The following is a 22,202-nucleotide window of genomic DNA, read 5'->3' on the forward strand; positions in this document are numbered from 1 at the left end:
TATCAGAACCCTTCCACTACCATTTGCTTCTGAACTTGTTGCTTGCTTAGTTCATTATGACCTGCACTCTTCTCCATTACTTATATGTGCAGTTTGACCCTCAGCTTGACCCAGAGCTATCAGATGGCACCCATTCCTCTGCCTTGTGCTAGTTCAGGGAATCCCCTGAAATTTCTTCCTGCCCTGTTTCTTTATTCCTGACACCTAGTCTCATATCTCTTTTAGTCTCTCAGGGTCCACAGACCTCTTTGTCTGTCCCCACCCTGAGCTGAAAAAAAAATGACTCACTATAACTTTTCCTGGATTTCCTGATTAGAATTTAGTACATTTTCTAGATCTTTGTGAAAGAAGCCTGGTGGGGAAACTAGGCTGAACTTCTTCCTGCTACTCAACCATCTTGACTCCCCACCCCCTTTCCCTTTCTAATTCTGGATAACTCTACAAAGAAGTATATCTTTATATCAAACAGAAACCTCATTTCTTTTACTTTTGCCCTTTGAGGACCAAAGGACCAAAGTTTAATCCTTCTACATGATAATCCTTAAAATATTTGAAGATATTTACTGTGCTTCTCTCTGTCTTCTCCACACTCACCATCTACATTTCCTTTCACTGTTCTTCATACATAAAATGCTCTAAGACCTTCCACTATTCTGATGACCTTTGTCCTCAAGTTTTCTAGATTATTAGATTTCTCTTGAAAGTGTCACATCCAGAATGGAATATATAAATTCAGATACAATACAAACTACTTGACCACTTTTCCATTTATTTTTTCCAGTTGTAACTGTTGTTACCTCATCTTATAAAGTTGACTTTTTGAACTAAAGCTTAAGATATACATTTAACCTTATTAAACTCCATCTTGTTATATTTGGCAAAAATCTTCTAACCGACCAAAATATTTTTCATTCTTAACTACCATTAAGTTCTTAACTCTCTATATTCCATTTTTTCTAATCTGCTAATGTGATACATATGCCCCTTACATGTTTATCCATAATATTGATAAAAATATTAAATAACATCAGACCAAGCACAGATACATGGGACATTCTACCATATACTACTTTCAAACCCTAACTATTAATTATTTCTCTTGGATTCAATCATTTCCCAGTCTAAATCTTTGCATCTGTATCCTCACAGTCTTTGCCATGACTAAAATCTAGGACAACTATATGTATAACATGTTAACCATTAATAATTATATTCTAATGGTGCAACTAGGTGGCACAGTGGATAGTGTACCAACCCTGGAGTCAGGAAGACCTGAGTTCAAATCTGACTTCAGATACTTAATAATTGCATAGCTGTGTGACCTTGAGCAAGTCACCTAACCCCATTGTCTTGCAAAAACTAAAATAATAACAATAACAATAATATATTTTAGAATTTTTCAAGGAATCAAAACCAAGCTTACTTGATAACAGAGAGTTTGGAGAAATATTAAGTTCATTTACAGAGTAAAACTTTGAGGCTTAGAAAGCTAAGAACTTGACAAGTTCACATGCTAATAAGTTCATGGCAAAGCTAAGATTAGAGACCAGATCTTTGGGTTATTCCATGCTGCCTTTCAATTCTTCATTGTGATTCTTTTGGTAGTTAACATACCTGACATCATGTTCATCTACCTGCAAGAAGTTCCTCTTCCTTTATCAATTTACCCTTATCAATTAAGCCACATAGATAAAAAATATAAGTTCTAGGATAATATCCAAGAAACCCTTTCTGTAACATCTTAGTCATCAAAATCTTCATGGTTTGTTGTGCCATTTTCTATTATGATCATATCCTATTGCATCCAGATTTGATCAAAAGGTTTCCAATTGTCTTTCTAATATCTCTTAGCTCTTCTAATCTACACCCCTCTAAAAATATCTGTATGAAATTACAAAAGAGGGCTACTTCTTTTTTAGAGGACTATATCAAGAATGATAAAGTTTGTGGTTTCATCATATAAAAAATATTGTCATGTACTAAGCAGGGTTACATTTTATAATAACTTGTAATATTTAGCATTGTTTAGGCAAAGGGGTCAAAAGGTAGCCAGCAAAATTTCCTGATACTGACTGAACCAAATTAAAATGTAATTGGGATATGTTTAATAAAATAAAAAAATAAAATATCACATACATAATGTCAATTTATAGTTTCTAAATCAGTCTGCACCAGCAGGAACCCCTTTCTACTTGATTTTGACATCAATGGACTAGTGGATAGAAAACTGGATTTAATACTCAAGAAAACCTAAGCTCAAAACCTATCCTTGCTGCTTCCTAGCTGTGAGATCCTGGGCAAAGCATTTAATTTCTCTAAAGTTCAGGACAACTCTCTGAGACTAAGTTAGATAGGTTACAGTATACCAAATAATATTTTGGGTTTAAATTTTACAAATTATAAAATTATGTTGTTAAAAGAAGGTAGTCAAACATTTACAAGTCTGGAGCCTGATCACCAAATAAATGAAAGGAAAAGAAGCAAATAAAAAAAGATAAATTCCCTCATGAATTTAACTGCCCTTTTTGCATCACTCTGGTTACCTTTAATTCTCATATCCTGGGGAAAAAATTAAATTGGAACACTGTTGATCACTTTTCCATTTATTTTTTCCAGTTGTAAAAATGGCAAGAGCTTAATGTGCCACAATCTAATGCCACAAGGGCAGCTGGACATACATGGGCAGATGCTCATTTCAATCAACATCCTGGCTGTTTTGTCCATGCAGAGCTTCTTCCAAAGTGGCAGGGAACTCTACATTGGGGGAAGATGCACAATTTGCAGAAAATAAATTGAAAAATTCCCAGGAAGAAAGGAAGGGAAAGAAAGCAAAGGAATTGTATGGTTTGGAGATATCAAAAGAAAAAGAAATGTTTAAAATTCACATCTTTTTCCATTTTTTTAAAAAATCCATTTCTCAAAAAACCAAACCAAAAAAAAAATCCCAAAACACCTCTTTCTCTATAATCTTTGAAAATTGAAATTCCTTTAAAAAATAAGTTACTGGTGAAAGGAATGAAACACAACAAATGTTTTAAGCTAGATAAATATCCCTACTGGACAAGTTGGGGAGAGCCACAGTACGCAATCCAAGGGCAGTTGACTTCAGACATGCATTAACTTACCCCTAAATACTTGCATGGTTGTATCTGAATTCTGATATAAAGAGCAGTAAATGTTAGTCTTTTAGTCAACAGATTAAAGATTGACATTTCTCCAACTCGTTATCATTTTTATCCTTGAGCAGAATGTTTTTGTTGGAATGTGACGAGAGAAGGGTTTCAGGATACAATTCTGGTCACGAGGATGCCTTTTAAAGTGCTTTATAGACATAGAGAAGCAGCTGCCACCATCTACAGGCAAGAGGAGATGCTCTTTACATGAGGAGTGTGTGCCCTGGTAAATGGATTAATCGTTAATCACGACAATCATCAAATGCCTTGGTTTCTGCCCTACGTGCACAGTGCAGCCTTACCTGGTATTGCTGCCCGGTACAGAGGATGAGATGGTCATATGGTACTATCTTTTCATTGGAAAGGATGACGTGCTTGGCAGCTCTGTTTATGCCAGTCATTTTACCAACCACAACATTAACCCAGGAACAAAGTGACATCAATGCATAATCTTTATCATTAAAACAGTGGCTGTGAAGAAAGAATATCCATAAGTGACATTTGAGCAGCTGACAGCAGGCATTAATTAGACATCTGGTGGGTTGGTTGAGGTCCCCTAGTGGTTCAAGTCTGTTTTCTTGCTGTGAGTTTACTAGAGCCTATACTAAAAGATTATTCGTCATGAAACAGTTACAAATTGACATCCTCAAGCTAAAGCTAAATTATCCCTCCCGGCTTTGGACCATTCCACGACAGGGATTTTTAAAGTAATGAATGCATACCAACTATACTCTTTGCTCTGCTTCTTCAATGGTTCTGGAAAGTATCTTTCTGATTTCAAGGAGGAAAATGAGCATTTGTTAATATATGCTGAGATTTCATAAATACCTCATTTGATCCTAACAACAACCTTGAGTGGTAGGGGCAATTATTATCCCTATTTTATAGTTAAGAAAACTGAGGCAAACAGAAATTAAGTGATTTGTACAGGTCATAAAGCCAGTGAAATGTCTGAGGTCAAATTTAAGCCAAAATTTCCTGAGTTCGAGGTCGATCACTCTAGTCACTGCACCACCAAGTTTTCTCTATTTTAGATTAAAATGATGTAGTATTTTAAATAAGTGTTCACTAACTCTAAGGAGATAGGAGGTACAGGAAAATTACTTCTTAGAAAAACTCCAAAGACCAGATTCGTAGTTTTAGGTACTTTTGGGATCCAATTCTATTTATGAATACTTCTCAAAAACTATAAGTAGAATGCAAGCTCTTCAAAGGTAAGGGATGGTTCATTTTTGTATTGTTTGATATCTCAGAACTACTATATTATAATTAAGTTATATACAATATTTATGTTATAAATAGAAGAATTGGGACTTGAACCTAGACCTTGTGACTCCAAGTCCACTGTTATTTTTATTGTGCCTACAGAACAACAGTAACAACAAAACAACAGAACAACAAAAAACAAACAAACAGCTATCCAGTTCTGCCATTTTTTAAACATGTGACTTTGGGAAATTTATCAGACCTTTCTAAGACTCAAATTCCTCATCTATAAGGTGAAACTTGTCCTGCCCATCTCCCAACATTGGGAGAAGTATCAAATGAGAAAATGTATATGAAAAGGCTTTAAAAGGAGATGTACATATGTATTTTTATAGATATATATGTATATGTACATGTGTATATATAATATATTCTTCATGAAGGGAACTATTATATAATCATGTTTATTATTATTCTTTTTGTATAAAGGATATGTAAACAGAATCCTAATGGGGTAATAGATGAGCATTTTTCTTTTTGATCTACACATTGGATGGTAGAGATACAATTCTTTTCTCTAAGCTCAAACAGACTCCTAGTAATGGAAGCACATTAGCTATATTGTAAAGACTGTGAAAGGTAATGCAGTTCTTTGCTTTGTATCTCTCTTTGTGAATGCCAATAGGGGAATGAAATAGCACATACAAAATTTCTTTTAATGAGAAAAAAATATCAGATATATTTGGATCATAGGAAAATAATACCTACTTGAGTAAAAATCCCTTATGAAAAGTTTTTGACTTTTATATAAAAAATAGAAAATATATTGATTTTAGTTATACATTCATGAGAAATCTTAAAGGGATTACTCATATTTATTGTACCATTTCTTTTATATTAGCAATATTATAGCAGATTGTATGAGGGGAGGAAAATTTAAACACATTTAGTGTATGAGGATTACTTTCATGAGCCTTCACTCAAAGATAAATTCTACCAGGGGAAATCTGTAGAAGGCTAAGGTAATACTATTTTAAATGAGAGTAATATTGATAATGTCAGAATGCATATTCAATAGCTTAAGTTTGAGAGTTTTCCTGATAAGAATTGGCATATAAAGGCATTTATTTTTAGTTGTTTATTCAGAAGAGGAAGGGAACATTAAGGTATTGGGGGGGAGAGATAATCTGATAGATTTTCAATAGACTGAATTAAAGGCATTTCTCATTTTTAAAATATGACTTTTGAAGAAAAAATCTAACTCCCTCCTTTTCCCTCCAGCAAAAATATTGGAATTTTATTGATTTATTCAGCAGATGGGTGAAAGCTAGCCTCAGGAGAGAGAAGTATATATTTTTTTCAAAGTGATTTCCCTGAGCAGACAGTTAATGGCCGTTAATAGTCCAGCATGGGAGAAGCTGTCTCACTGATGGCTTGATGACAAGAAAGATAAATATACCAGGGCTCCTAAGGAGACAAAAGGGACCAAGGCAGGTAGCTTCTGGAAACAAAGAAGCCTTGTGGATGTACTTGTTTCTGCCTCAGAAAGAGAGATAGAAATTATCTTCACTGGGCATTTTGGAAATGGACAGCAAAAACAAACTATAACTGCCAAATTCCAGGTTCAGAAAAATGCTAAAGAGAGGTCACAATTGTGAAATAACCAGCTCTACTAGAGGACTGGTAGTAAAAATTTAGATGTGGACTAGCTCTGACTTAAAGAAAGATACCTAGAGGAAAATGTAAATGGACTGGAGTCCTGTACTTAATATAATGATAAACTTTTTGATTTTCAATGAACCTGGGAAATAAGGAAGTTATTATAATAATCTTATATTGGTATAAAACTTTAGAGTTTACAAAGCACTTTCACATACTCATCTCAGATGATCTTTTTTAAAATTCAATTTTGTTTTATATTGTTATAACAATCCTATGACATAGGCAAGATCCAGTGGTTGACCAGATCTCTTGCTTTTCTCCACTCCTGCTGCCTGCCTTTTGATTACATCCCTTTTAACAAGGACCAGAAGGGTGTCAAGGTTGGGCAAAGGAAGGGAAAATCAAGTCAACCTACTGGGTTTCTTGTCACTAGCTAAGGAATAAAAGCATTTGTAGAGAGAAGTTTTAAATACATGTTAAAATTAAATTTAGCAGACATTTATTGAATGACTACCCTATATATGAGCAAATGAGTAAATCATATTATTCACATATTCCATGATCAAAGAATAGGCTATATCTGAGGAGATAATATGAATTGCCATTTCCTGATTAGAATTTCCACAAATAGTTGCTGAGGACCACAGCATTATTTACTTCCTCAGAGGTGGGTATCTGAATGACTTAGACTGTGTTTACACATTTAGTGATGAGATCATTCTCAAATGATGCTAGCTGAAACTCTCTGTTAAATCATTCTGAGCAGCATGGTTTGTAGAACCTCAGAGGTTCTCACAAAACAAATCTAATTTGGACTCCAATCCTAGCAATTGGTATCATTGTATGAAACTTGTTGAATTTTGCCTAGATTTGGAGATACCTTGAAGACAAAAACTGATGTCTTAGATGGAATCACAGATTTTTGAATGGAAGTTTTTGTTGGCAAATTTTGAAGCCACATGTGATTAGTAGAAAAGCTTTGATCAGGGGCAGCTAGGTGGCATAGTGGATAAAGCACGGGCCCTGGAGTCAGGAGTACCTGGGTTCAAATCCGGTCTCAGACACTTAATAATTACCTAGCCGTGTGGCCTTGGGCAAGCCACTTAACCCTGTTTGCCTTGCAAAAAAAAACCTAAAAAAAAAAGAAAAGCTTTGATCATAAAAGAAGTATTAAAATAGCATAAGCCAAAATTTTTATGATGTGGCCAATATGAGGATTTGTTTGGTTCAATCATGTATATTTGTAACACAGGTTTTGACTTTTTTCTTCTTTTTTAAAATTATAAGTAGGAGTAAAAGGGAGAGAAAATAGATTTTTGTTTATTTAAATATTATGTATATAGTTATTTATAAACAATATTATAAACCTACTGAGGAGTCAATAGTAATTTTCTGAGTTTTTTTGAAAACATAGCAACCCTTCTGTAGGCTTTGAGAAAAGAGCAGTTATTTCCTTCTTTGGAGCAATATTTTTAGTTCTTGATAAAGTTATAAGATGACAAAGATAGAATATATATATATATATATATATATATATATATATATATAGTTTAACAACAAAACTGAAATCTATCAATTTCTGCCATTCAGTTGTAAGCAACAGACTGTATTCTATTTCAAAATACTAGCATGTGGCATGATGAAAATAATGCTAGACCCAGAGTCAGGAGATAATGGCTTTCAATTTTATCTCAAACAATGATAAGATGTTTAAGCAGAGGCAAATTATGCAACTTTTTAGAACTCAGTTTCCCTATCTCAAAATAAGGATAATAATCTCCCAGAAAAAGTATCTTATAAATCTTAATTTAAATTGTGAGTTTATTATTATCTATACTTTTCCATTTAGGTTAAATATAAATTCACATGCATTTCAATATACCAGTTTCAGAATGAAGTAACAAAATAGAATTCATACTCGCTTGCTAAAAATTTCCTCTGTCCAGTGTGCAAAAGATTTCTTCCTGGAAGTCCATGTATGGAAATCAGGGTAAGGTTATTAAATTTCAGGTGTGGGCTAAGGAAGAAAAAGATATGAAATATAATTCACTATAAGTTTATTAAGATTTAATTTGATATTTTAAAATAATGTTTATTTTGACTAAGGAAAATATTTTAGGATATATATTTTCATTTTTAGATTGTTTTTTTTTTTTTGCAAGGCAAACAGGGTTAAGTGGCTTGCCCAAGGCCACACAGCTAGGTCACTATTAAGTGTCTGAGACTGGATTTGAACCCAGGTACTCCTGACTCCAAGGTCAGTGCTTTATCCACTGTGCCACCTAGCCGCCCCCTACGATATATATTTTCAAAGATAGCTTTTTTCTTTCTTTAACAGTTTTTCTCAATTCTTGTAATCAAGTATTTTTAACATTCATTTAAAAATTTTAAGTTCCAAATTCTCTCCCTCTCTTCTCTTCCTTCCCTCTCCCTGAGAAGGCAAGCATGAGCTATCCCCCCCTCCATATAAAGAAGTCACTTCAAGCTGTTTATTGGTGAATTATAAAACTGCAATATTTCCTTAGTTGCTACTTAAGGAAAAAGTTAACACCTATTTTTTTGTTTTCTTTTCAAAAACAATAAAATTCATGCAATTTGGGGAATTTGAAAAACTTGCATCATAGCAAAATTTTGAATTTTATAATTTTCTTAAGAGAAATGCAATTTTGTTATTTTGAGGGATTTGCATGAAGTAAAATGACACTCATAAAGTATTACCTAATTGAGGTTCTGTGCATTCCCTCTGATGAACAGATTAAAAAACAGAAAACAATCATCTGTCAAAAGCATACTTTCCATTAATTTATTCTTCCCTAAAGGTCTTAACTGATGCCTCATTGTGGAATGGGGGAGGGAGGTTCCTGGGTTATGGTAGTTGACCACTTTGAATGTTCTCAAGCTCTGAGATGAAAGAAGTTCATCTAATTCAATCTTCTGGACATTGAGGCTTGGAGAGGTTGAATGATTTGCCAATCATTGGTAGTCATTAGCAGAGTTGGAATCTGAAGACAGGTCCCTATGGCTCCAAGATGAATCATTCTATTATCCCACATATCTCATCAGAAGAATTTTGTTGACTAGATACTTGTTAAATCCTCTACCATGGCATGGAGACGACTGATATCCATACAGGGAGAATGAGTATTGACACTGGATATGGACATTTGAAATACATCCCATATGAGGGGGCTTAATGGAACATTTACTAAAGTTTGTTGTTAACCACATATACATAATAAAGGCAGGTAAGCAGCCAGGCAAGAAGAAAATAGTCCTGTGGTCTTAGCTTCAGTGCTTGCTCAGATTCATTTGTGAAGAATGAGCCAAAGCAGACCCTCAACAGCACTATGAAGTTTCTTTGGCAGAAACAGAATACTCCATTAGAATATTAATCATGAGGGGCAGCTAGGTGTCACAGTGGATAGTGCACCAGCCTTGGAGTCAGAAGGTCCTGAGTCCAAATGTGACCTAGACACTTAATAATAATTACCTAGCTGTGTGTCTCTGGGCAAGTCACCTCACCCCATTGCCTTGCCAAAAAAAAAAAAAAAAGAATATTAAGCATGAGTTGTTAGGACTTTGTAAAATCTTAAGTTAGATCAAGTCAGAGGCTATTTAAGTAACCTATACTTTCTGGGCTTCACTTTATCATCTGTAAAATACAGATGGACTTCATAACTTCTTAAAAACTCTTCCAGTGCAAAATCTATGAAAATATGATCCATTGAGAGAGGAAAAAATACCTATAACTGCCAAGACATTGTGTACTTAAACATTCTCCTTTTGGGACAAAAAAAGGCAATTAAAATTTTTTCTTAGTATAATAGTTGGGTATTTGAGGGCTCAGCTTTTCTAGGATTGTGCTTTAACCTAAAAGGGAAATGGTAGAATTCCTTCTTCCTCTTATAATGACAGAATCTCATCTGAGATTTCTAACTGGAGCTTCCCAACTTTGTGCCAAATATTATACGTGGTGAAGATAAGCAGTTACAGGTGTTAATAAAAGACCCATATGAAATTTGAAACTCTGAACAACATATTCCTGCCAGATCCTGCAAGCTCACCACCCCTCTCTCCCTCACATCCCCCACACTTTGACACTGCCTATTCTCCAAACCTTCTCTATATTTGCAAACCCTGTCTTAACATATTTCATTCCCCTCCATTGATGACCTAGGACTATTTTAACACAAATTCTGGGTTATCTTTTGTAGGTTAACAGCTGTGAGTTATTAATGGTTACAAAGAGAGGTTCTTCAGTTAGAGTATTTGGATTCAAATCCTTCTGCCATTTACTGGTTGAGTGACCTTGGACAAGTCATCCTAATTGGACCTCAATATTTTCATCTGTAAAATGAAGGAGTTAGCCTAGATGGTCTTTAAGGTCCTTTCCAGCTCCAAATCTCTGATCATATTAATTAAGATTAAGTCAATAAAAGATCTAACATATCTTATCATTATGAGAATTGAATTACATAATTCAGTCTCCTCCCCACAAAATATAACCTAAAAGTTTTGGCTTGACTACCTATATTATCCTATCCTCTGCCAAATCCTCCATTGTCAACATTGTTTCCAATATCTTGATAGTACTAAAACATAACAGTTTATTTTATGTAGCCTTCTCTCTGGTTTGGCATGCAATATTGTAACATTTTTACTATCATTTTTATATTGCTTGAAGAATATATATTACTCAGTCTGTGATATATGGTTAAATGAAGAATCCAAATGAATTAGTAATTTCGACTGACATCGAACTTGAACAATATTCTGGACCCAGAATTGAATAGGTAAGGAGAGTAAGTTGGATTGCCTTTGGAAAATTGCCCAGTACTTTTAGTAGCATCAGACCTTTGATCTTTTAACTGCAATATTCTTTGAGGGGAAAACTGTCTATGGCTTGGAATATCACAGGTTTCAAAGCAGTAAGCTCACAGTTACCTGTGGTATGAATAGGCTGCACTGCATCATCAACTCAAAGTTGTTTGAGTTGTCTGTCTGGCATCGGATGGCTGACCAGAAAGGAAAAAAAAAGATTCAACACTTCCTCTATGGTGTTAGATGAGTTACTTAACCCCGTGAGCCTTTTTCCTGATCTATGAAGGAACTAGATGGCTTTGGGGGTCTCTTTCAACTCTAGAGCTCTTTCAACTCTATGGTTACATAGAAGTTTTATGGAAGAATTAAGGGAGGGAATTAAGGCTAAAAGAGACAGGATAAGAAGGAATGCATGTTACAGTCCTCACTACCTGAGGGAAAGAAGGTTGGACTAATGACTTCTGAGGCATATATAAGTTCTAAATCTATCACTCTCCAATTTAATAGTATTTCATATTTATATAATCACAGATATATCAAAATATTCAAATAGAAATGTAATTCACAAAATGGGCCTTCCATCCAATGATGTAGATTGCAAACCATATTTATGGAAATATTCATCTTCCTAGGTTACTCTTTTCCATGTCTTTCATGAGTTCACCAAAGGAAGGGCAGGGACCCCGCAGTTTGCTGGAGGTCATCTTTATTTTTATCTTTCCAAAACATTATATTCTGATTATTCCTGATTCTTACCACATAATAGAAACCCATTCATTGAAATATTTAAATAATTTTATGTATCAATCAAATATAATGGAAAGAGTCTAATGTCTTCATTCTATTTAACTTAATCTTGTTTTTTGACTGGGTTGGAGAAGTAATTTCTATACTTAAGAAAATCTTTTGTACTTTTCTTATTTTGGAATATCCAAATACTTGATTTTTCATATTAACAAATATAAATTATCATGAGAATGCAGGTTTATAAGTAAGTGTACATTTGGTTCTGAAATTCAAAATGGAAAATTATTCTATCAACATTTGTCTGACTAAAGGATATTGAAGGTGAAAACTTTTAATTTTTTAAACCTTAATTTAAGCACCAATTAGTATTAAACAGTAGATCCACCTTTCAAATAAACCTAGGTTTTGGCTTCTGCCACTCCAAAATGCAGGTTTTTAACTATGAAGAATAGCAAAACCACTGGAAAGCAACACTGTTAGATTGAATGGCTTCAGTTTTAATGTATGTAAACAACACCTAACATCACATTGAAGCATATGCTTTGAAACCACAGGTCACCATTTTGTGTAAGGGGGAAAAAAGCATTCAAGTTAAGAGCTCAAGCCAATGAAACATTAAACAAGTGCACCTGCATTTTAGCAGCAAATAATTCCAGTGGGGATTTCATGTTGCTGTGGATACAAAGGGAAGAACAGCTCAAAGATACTTGTAAAGCAGGGAGGGATTAGAGTATCTAGGGAAATAAGTAAAAGGTATTGCGTTTCATTCCATGATTCTGGAGGACAGCAACAAAATTAGGTCTAAACAGCCGTATCCTTTAAATAAAGGGGGTCATATTGCCAATTTATTGGGAACATCATAAAAGAAACATAAAACTTCTAATGTTATTTTTGCTTCTGGGCCATGGCCATTTGTAAACTTGCCAGCTCATCCTTCATTAGATTTTGCTGATTTTTTCCCACTTTGGCATAGCAAAAGCTACTGGAGCAAATGATTCAATTAACTACTTTCATTAAACCTTTCTGAACACATAGCTAATCAAATACACATTTAAGAAAGTATGGAGAGAAAGAATTGTCTCACGTGGATCCAAATGTTTCCATTCAATTTACTTATACCTGAAGAATACACCAAATAAGCAAACGTTTCTTTTAATGGGCAAGAATGTTTGCTTGATGATATAAGTGTTGGCTCTGTATTTTTCTATAAAGTACTTTTAGTCTCAAAAATTTGTAACTCATTTGGATGTTTAGTTTAGCAGAAAGGATTTCAATGTTACTTTAATTGTTACAAAAATTCTCAGTTTCAAAGTTATAAAAGCTAGATTCTCAATCTGGGATTTGTGAACTAATTTTAAAAATACTTTGACAACATTATTATTTCAATAATGTTATCTTTCCTTTGTAATCCTATGTATTTTAGTTTATACATTTAAAAACATTCTGAGAGGGAACAAAAAAATTCACCAAATTTCTAAAGGGTTTGATGAAATGAAAAAAGGCTAAGAATCCCTGAGCTAGCTAGTGTCAAGATAAAACCAGAGAAATGGAAAATAAGAAAATGAGAAATAAATATAGTAAAAGTAATTTTTTCTTATGGAAAATAAATTTCTTTATGCCCCTCCCTCCTCCCTTTCATGTGTATGGCACATTTTATTTGACAGTTGTTTGGTGAATTGAATTATCTTGATACACTTTATCTATATTCTTAGATTTTGATCACCAAGTGGTTTTTTTAATATGTTTTTGCCACTGACCCTCTTCAACTTGTTTTTCAAAAAGCCACTAAGTAGATTGTTTCTTTTACTTTTTGCTACCTTCTCTGTCTTTCACGACCGGAATATTTTTCCACTTCACCTCTACCTCTTGGAACTCCTGGCTTCCTTCAAGGCTTCTGTCAGGTGCTGTTTCCTACCAGAGGCTTTCTCTTATTACCCTAGTTGTTAGTACTCTCCCGCCCTCCACCCCCTTTTGTGCCCTCCCATCTTTGGAATTATTGTGTATTTCCTTATGTGTATAAGTGTTGTTTTCTCTCATTAAATGTAAGCTCCTCAAGGGAAATATATTTCAGTTTTGTCTTTTTATCTCTAATAACTAGCACAGTTATAAGCTTTTTGAAAAAAGTGCCCTATTGAATTATTTATTTTTTCCAATTATATGTAAAGATAGATTTCAACATTCATTTTCTGTAAGATTTTGAGTTCCACATTTTTCAACCTTGCCTGTTTCTCTTCCTCCTCCTTATGACAGCAAGTAATCTACTATAGGTCATAAATATACAATCATATGAAACATTTCCATATTAGTCATACATAATAATTTTAATAACTACAGCTTGACTTGCATGGTGCTTCTAAGATCTGATGACCTGGTGATTTGAAAGTCTTGGCTAAAGGTCCTGAGAGGTAACTGTCCATTTGATTACTAATCTAAGTAGACTCTCTGAGATCAGAGAGCTGCCCAGTAAGATTCTAATTACCTGTCATCTCTCTCCTTCTGTTGCCTCCATTAGAACCTCTAATGTCTATCTCTTTTTCTTTATATTTTCCACTCATGTGTGAAGGACTTTTTAAATATATTTATTCACAAGGAAAGAGTAAGATAAATTTGGAAAGATCACATGAGGCTACAGAGACTAGAAAGAAATCTACTTAGCTCAAACTAGATGGCTCCAGAATTTACTAATATATGTATATCAAAGAACCCTGAAAAATTGTTGGCCATGATTTTTCTGGCTCCTAAAGCCCCATCCTTAGATAACCTGCTCAATCATGGCCTGAACTCAGAATAGTACCCTCTATGAATAATGGTTCTTAGCTCTCACTAACATCTTCATAAATACTAGATGACCACTTGTCAGGGGTACTATTATAGGAGTTTCTGCTCAGATATAATGTAGACAAGATTACCTCTGAGGTCAGTTACAGCTCTAAAGTTCTATGATTCTGTATCATAGTGAAAAGAATCCTTCACTAGGAGATTATAGACCTGGGCACTATATCTGGCACTAATTTACTATGGGTTTCTATAGCTTCTATATAGCTTCTCTCAGTCTCAGTTTCCTTATCTGTTAAATAAGGGGTTAAGTCCAGTCACCCTTGAGATCCCATCTTGCTCACAAAGCAGGATGAGAACTTATAGCCCCCTTAAAGGGAAATACTAGATCTCATGAGGTAAGAAAGATTCATTTACATTTCTGTCTTCCCATTCCTATTCAGCCAATAGGTCAACCAGTCAGTAATTAAAAGGTACAAAGAATTTTGATATCTAATTAGTCTATTTTATTTCTCTGTTTTTTTGATAATAAAGATCATAGGACAGGTTTTAGAAAATAGAAGGTACTTTATTCTGTAATTTAATTTTTAACACATATATATTTATTTTTAATAGTATTTTTCAAATTAAATGTAAAGACAATTTTAAACATACATTATTTTTATAAAATTGAGTCCCAAATTTTCTCTTTCCCTCCCTGAGACAACAAGCAAATGTACAAATGCTCATATTTCAAAAAGTAACTCAAAAAGAAGAGAACATGATTTATGGAATATAGGAATATTGAGAATGTCTGAGAATGCTAACAAAACAGAAAGTTATTTGGAATTCAGCAAAACATTTTTGTTCAAGAAATCATTATTGAGTATCTGTGTTGAACCTAGGTGGAAGGGATGATAAAGAAGACATCATCTTCTGAAAAGTCTTCTCAAGAGTTCAAGGAGCACCCAGTCTCAAAGGGGGTCTAAGATAAATACACAAATAACTATAATTCAAAACAGAAAAAAGCACTGAACTTAGAATTAGAGGATGCAGGCTAAAAAAATCTGACCTGCAATTATTTGAGTTATGTGCCTTATATCCCTGATATGATATTAGAATCAATCAACCTTTCTAAACCTAAGTTTTTTTGTGTGAACAATGAAAGATTTAGACAATGTGATTTCCTATATGCCTTTCAAATCTGAATCTATGATTCTAATTTATAAGCATTGTTAAAAGACTTTAGAGCAAAGTGTAGTGGTATATATATACACACACACACACACACACACACACACACACACACACACACACACACATACAGATATGCCTATAATGTAGTAATGTAGCTACCAGGGAGAGGTTGAAGCTAGGGGATCACTTAAACTCAGGAATTCTGAGCCACAGTGAGCTAAGTTGAAGAGGTATTCACATTGTCTGGTATCACTATAGTGAATTCTTAGATGTAAAGGGTCAGTAGGTTACTTAAGGAAGGGTAGGTGTGAAATGCTTCAGATTGAAAAGTTCCTCTGTCTATTGAGTAGAGAAAGGCAAATTAAAATAACTCTGAGATAATACCACCTCATACCTATCAGACTGGCTAAAGGGTCAAAAAAGAGGAAAATGATAAATGTTTGAGGGCTTGTAGGAAAACTGGGACACTAATGTATTGTGGGTGGAGTTGTGAACGGGAGACCAATTTGGAACTGTGCTCAAAGGGCTATAAAACTGTGCATACCCTTTGATACAGTACTACAACTACTTGTCCTATATCCCAAAAAGGGAGGGTGGGGAGGAAAAAAAAACCTATCTGTAAAAAAATATTTATAGCAGCTCTTTTTGTGTTGGTTACAAATTGGAAATTGAGGGAATGCCCATTTATTGGGCAATCAGTGAACAAGTTGTAGTATATGATTTTAATGTAATATTATTGTACTTTAAGAAATGACAGAATGATTTGAGAAAAACCTGGAAAGATTTACATTAACTGATGCAAAATGAGTAGAACCAGGAAAACAATATACACAGAAACTATAATATTGTACAGTGAGGAACTGGGAATAACTTAGTTGTTCTGTTCTCAGCAATGCAATGATTCAAGACAATCCTAAAGGACTTATGATGAAAAATGCTATCCACCTCTAGAGAAAGAAGTGATGTCTTAATAGACTGAAGCAAATATTCCTCTTTTTTCTCTTTCTTTCTTTCTTTCTTTCTTTCTTTCTTTCTTTCTTTCTTTCTTTCTTTCTTTCTTTCTTTCTTTTTCTTTCTTTCTTTCTCCTTTCTTTTTTTCTTCCCTGCTTCCCTTCCCTACCTTTTCTCCTTCTTTCCTTCATATCTTTCTTTCTTTTTTTGATTTTGAATCTTCTTGCACAACATCACTAATATGGAAATGTTTTACATGATGATACATATATAATCTATATCAGATTCCTTATCCTCTCAGGGAGGGAGGGATAGAATTTGGAACTTAAAAAACAATGAAATGTTAAAAATTGATTTTATATATAATTGGGGAAAATAAAATATTATGGGGGGGGGGAGATAAGCTCCTGGGCCAATGTGTAGTGGAATGGGGCCCATTGTATTTCCAGTCTGGGTGAGACAGGGTGAGCCAGTTTTTAGAAAAATAAATAAATTTTAGTTACTTGGGGGTTCAGAGAAATAATTTCTTTTGAATAAGGAAATGAGGGAAAATTTTAGTAGTTTGTGTAACACAGTAAGGCATAAATCATACTAAGTACAGTAGAAAGAAAGCTGGTCTCTAGTAATATAAGTGGAAGGTGGAAGCAGATGATAGTCAAGAAGATATGCAGATTCACACTGGCTAAATGACATCTTGCACAGCTCATTTAACCTCTCAGTTCTCCAGTGAACTCTCTGGAACAGGTGCCCAGGTAGAAAGAATGGATAGGGTCATTCTTCACTGAATCACTGAATTCATGAGTCCATTTAAAAAAAAACAAACATGTACATAAATATTTGTGTTTCTTGGGCGGCTAGGTGGCATAGTGGATAAAGCACTGGCCCTGGAGTCAGGAGTACTTGGGTTCAAATCCGGTCTCAGACAATTAATAATTACCTAGCCATGTGGCCTTGGGCAAGCCACTTAACCCCGTTTGCCTTGCAAAAAAAACTAAAAAAATATTTGTGTTTCTTCATATCATCTTCAAATTTCTTTCTATGTCAGGTTATGTAATGGTGAAATAATTTATAGAGATGAAGTATTTTCAGATGTTTTCCATATGAAGGTCTAATTATGGCCTGTAAGTAGTATGGGTATAGGATTATTACTACAGTGATATATTCAGCTCAACACTGATTAAACCCCTATCTATATACAGAACACTATGCTAGGTTCCGGGAGAAATACAAGAATAAGTAAGAAATGTTCTCTGTCCTCAAGGAGCTAGCAATTTAGCAAAGGAGATAAAAGGAGTTATAATACAAAATTGGGTACTATAAGCACAAAAGGTACAAATAAAAGTGCTATGTCAAGTCCAAGGAAGAAAATATAACTTTCAGCTGATCAAAGGAGCAGGCAAAGATTCATGCAGGTTGGGAAGGGAGAAGATATTTGGATTGGGGAACAATATGAGCAAAGGCACTAAAGACTATTCTGTGTGTGTGTGTGTGTGTGTGTGTGTGTGTGTGTGTGTGTGTGTGTATCTGAATCATTTAAGTATATATTATTGGAGGTATGATACTATCATAACAAAGGAAAAATTCCAAGTCTTAGAAGAAAATTTGAGGAGGAAGTGATTACTTTCAGCTGGGGAGGATCAGAATCTGGCAACAGGTGAGCCTTGAAAGAAGAAAAGTGCTTCAACAGATAGTTGTAGACAGTAACCACCATGGTCAGGGGGAATAATCTACACAAATATTAAGGAGGTAAAAAGAGGGAGAATGAAATTGGCATATAGCATATAGTCCAGATTGATTGGAATGTAAATTGTATTAAGGAGAATGATGGGAAAAGGAGATAGAAGGGTAGATTGGAATTAGACTACGAAAAACATTTTTTAAAAAATCAGGCTAAGGAGCCTTGTGTGGATGAATACATACACCTATTTGTGTGCACATAAGTATATATCTACACTGGTATATATACACACACACACACTGTTCCACCCCCTCCCACTTCCAGTAACATTTTAAGTCCTATAGAAGCTACCTTAGCAATATCCCTGCCTATCATCTGTTTCCTCCTTCCTCTGATATGTTGCCACTGTTTTATTTTAGGCCTGTAATGACTCTAAGCTTCTCCTATAATGGTCTAACTGATTTCTCCCCTCTCTAGTTCATCCCCCTCTTAGGTGCTGAGTTACGGGTTTGGCTAACCATGTAACATTCTTGCTTGTATTATTTCCTATTGCCTATGATTTACATGTGTGCATTCTATCATATATATATATGTGTGTGTATAGATTAGACATACATATTTATACATATGTAATGCATAATTTTATATGTAAGCTTAATTATCTTTACATGGATGATTTCCAGATTTATATGTATCCAGTTTATAAATGTTATAACATAAACACATGTGTGCACATATTCATATATACACACGTGTATGTGCATATATATACATCCTCATTTCACATAATTCTCCTTAATACACTTTACATTCCAGCCAAACTGGACCCCTGGTCATATGCAACTTTGTTCTGCCCTTTTTTTTCCTCCTCCTATAACCACAATGGTTTCCTTCTACAACTATCTGTTGAAATATAAACATACACATAAAATCAAATGCAATAGGAAGTACAAATAAGAAAGTAGCAAGGTTGTTCAACCTGTGCAGCACCTAAGTGGAGGATGGACTGAAGAAGAGAGAAACCAGTTAGTCAATCATAGCAGTAGTTCAGACAAGAGTCATTAAGGTGCTAAACTGATTGGTAGCAATATAAGTGGAATGTGGAAGCAGATGATAGGTAGAGATATTAATGAGGTAGATTCCATAGGACTTGACAAGTTAATGGAAGTGGTTGGGGGGACAAGGAGTAATAGCAAAAAGAAGCAAAAGTGTGAGTCAGAGGACAGTGATATAATCACCAGAAATGGAAAAGTTAGAAGAGGAACAGGTTTCGTCAGGAACATGATCTTACTTTGGGTCTGACATTCAGAAGTCAGCTAGAAATGTGGTACTGTGTACCATACAAATAATTCTGTTGACATGTTACCTTTGGCAATACCTAACTTTTGTATTAATTGTTTTGATGAAAAGATACAAAGAGAAGGAGATACAAAGGAGATTTAAGGTAAATCTGGAAGTCAGAGTTTGTTTTACTCACTATATTTATTCTCCTGGCATAGTGTCACAATTATACTTTTCACTTTTAGAGATCCTCTCCACTGATGGCTATCCTACACTTCTACTACTATTGAAGAGATTATCTTATAGCAACATAATACCATATTATTAGTGGAAAAAGTCTTGGTCTTAGAATAATCACTTACACTTACTAATTGGGTGACTGTGAGCCAAGTGACTTAACCTCTTATGTCTCAGTTTTCTTACATGGAAAATAAGGAAAATATTTGCTTACACTGTATACCTTAAAATTGTTGTAAAGAAAAAGATTTGTAAGCATTAAGGTTTTATTTACTTAATATGTGTGAACTGTGGATTCAGTTTTCACAATGATTGTTCAGAACTCTGTATCTCCCTCTATAATTGCTTGTTTGGTTTTCAATCTCACATTTCTTGTCTGTATCACCTCTGCTGTTTATAAATTTCTTGAGGACAAGGAGCATGTCTTACATTTCATTTTTTCCTATGGCATTCTACATTCCTATGGCATTGTTCGCACTAGACAATAAGTCATTTGAATGAACAGATGAATCCCATTTTAATTATGCTTTGTTGTTACCTTAAACTCATCTCTAAAATTGAGTTGTCTTTTTTTCTTACCAAAAAAACCCATTTCTTTTTTTTTAAGGTTTTTGTAAGGCAAACAGGGTTAAGTGGCTTGCCTAAGGCCACAAGCTAGGTAATTATTAAGTGTCTGAGTCCGGATTTGAACCCTAGTACTCCTGACTCCAGGGTCGGTGCTAAAAACCCCATTTCTTCCTTTGAGTTTCTACTATGCATTGAGAGAGGCAGTGTGGTATATTAAACAGAAGTTTGGATGAGAGTCATTAAGATCTAAGTCCCAAACTCCTCTGATCCATGTTGATAGATTGGACACATTCTGCCTTTGTTACTTCCTCATCCATCTTGACCTCTCCACAGCACCTGACACTATTGCCCTCTGCTCCTGGAAACTCTCTCCTCTTGGGATTTTCATGACACTATTCTCTCTTGGTAGTGTTCTTTTCCCCTCTGTGATCATTCGTTTTCAGTTCTCTTTGTTAGATCCTCATCCATATCCTTCCCCTGAACCATAAGTATATCCCAGAACACTGTCCTGGGTCACTTCTCTCTCACTTGGTAACCTCATTATCTCCTATGGATTAAATTATCTTTACCTAGTTGACTACCAAATCTATTTGTATTTAACCCTATTCTCTCTCAAGAGCTCCAGTCTTCCATGAAGAACTGCCTATTGGACATTGTGAATTGGTGACCCTATAACCCTATAAAACTGCACATGTTCAAAACAAAATTCATTTACCAAAAAATTCATCTTTCTTCCATATTTCCCTATTACTGTTGAGAATGCCACCATTCTTCCAGTCACCTAAATTCATAATCTTGGTGTTAGCCTTAATCCTTTACTCTCACTCAGTCCATATATTCAATGAGCTGCCCAAACTTGTGGTTTCTAGCTATCAGTATCTCATGCTTGTCTTTTCTTAACCAACAGAATCACCTCTCCAGTTCAGGCCCATATTTCGTTTTGCCACAGTATCCTAATTCATCTCCTAGATTCAAGTATTGCCCTACTCCAACCTATTCTCTAATAATTTTCCTTTAGCACAGGCCTGGTCAGATGTCTATTCTATTCAATTCTTTAGGAATAAATGCTAACTCCTTTATTTGATACCTACCAGTCTTCACAAACCTGATCTCAATCTAATCTTTCTAGCCTTATTATGTATGTACCTACATACTCTATAATTCAGGCAATCTGTATTTCTTACTCTCTTTTCAGAGTACTCCATTTCTCATCTCTATCTTTGTTCTGGCTGTTCCATATTTCTGCCTCTCTCTTCCTCTTAGAATCCTTCATTTGCTTCAATATTTACTTCAGGCAGCACCTTTTCTATGTCCCAGTTACTAATGTCCTTGCCCTATCATATATTTATTTTGTATATATTTATATGTATATATTGTTTCAATAAATTGTAGTAAGGAAAGGAACAGTTTCAATTTAGTATTTGTGTACTTAGTGCCTAATAAAGCATCAAGCCCAAAGTAGATGCATGATAAAAGTTTGCTGATTGTTTGATTTTTTAAACTATGTAACTCTGAGTAAGAAGGGCAGATAGGTGGTACGGTACACAGAGGACTGGTCTTAGAATCATTCATTCAAATCCAACCTCAGTCAGACATTTATTAGCTGTTTGGCCCTGGGTAAGTCCCAATCTTGCTTGCCTCAGTTTCCTCATCTGTAAAAATCTGGAGAAGAACATGGCAAATCACTCTAGTATCATTTTCAAAAAAGCCCCAAATGTGATCATGAAGAGCCAGACACAGACTGAAACAACTTAAGAATAACATCCCTGAATAAGTAAATGAATCTCTCTAAACTCCAATTTTCTAATTTGTATAAAGAGGATCATTATACCTGTTAGTGCTTCACCCACAGAGTTGTTTCGAAGTTCAAAATCTGATGATGTATGGAAGGTTCATTATGTAGACAGAAAGATTAAATAAATAGATAA

General features: G+C 34.6%; 1 protein-coding gene across 3 annotated transcripts in view; it reads right to left on the bottom strand.

Annotated features, from left to right (window-relative positions):
- CFAP61 (cilia and flagella associated protein 61) overlaps nucleotides 1–22,202 on the bottom strand; it is a 351,604-nt gene that overhangs the window by 131,964 nt on the left and 197,438 nt on the right. For 2 of the 3 annotated variants that reach the window (XM_074209348.1, XM_074209347.1), the window contains exons 19-20: nucleotides 7,960–8,058; nucleotides 3,476–3,644 (exon numbers count right to left, since the gene is read on the bottom strand). In XM_074209348.1, the coding sequence (XP_074065449.1) occupies nucleotides 3,476–3,644; nucleotides 7,960–8,058 (268 nt within the window). The remainder of the gene's footprint in view (nucleotides 1–3,475; nucleotides 3,645–7,959; nucleotides 8,059–22,202) is intronic. The other variant, XM_074209349.1, reaches the window with a different exon arrangement.

The sequence above is a fragment of the Macrotis lagotis genome, chromosome 1 (assembly GCF_037893015.1).
Source record: "Macrotis lagotis isolate mMagLag1 chromosome 1, bilby.v1.9.chrom.fasta, whole genome shotgun sequence".
Classification (NCBI taxonomy): Eukaryota; Metazoa; Chordata; class Mammalia; order Peramelemorphia; family Peramelidae; genus Macrotis; species Macrotis lagotis.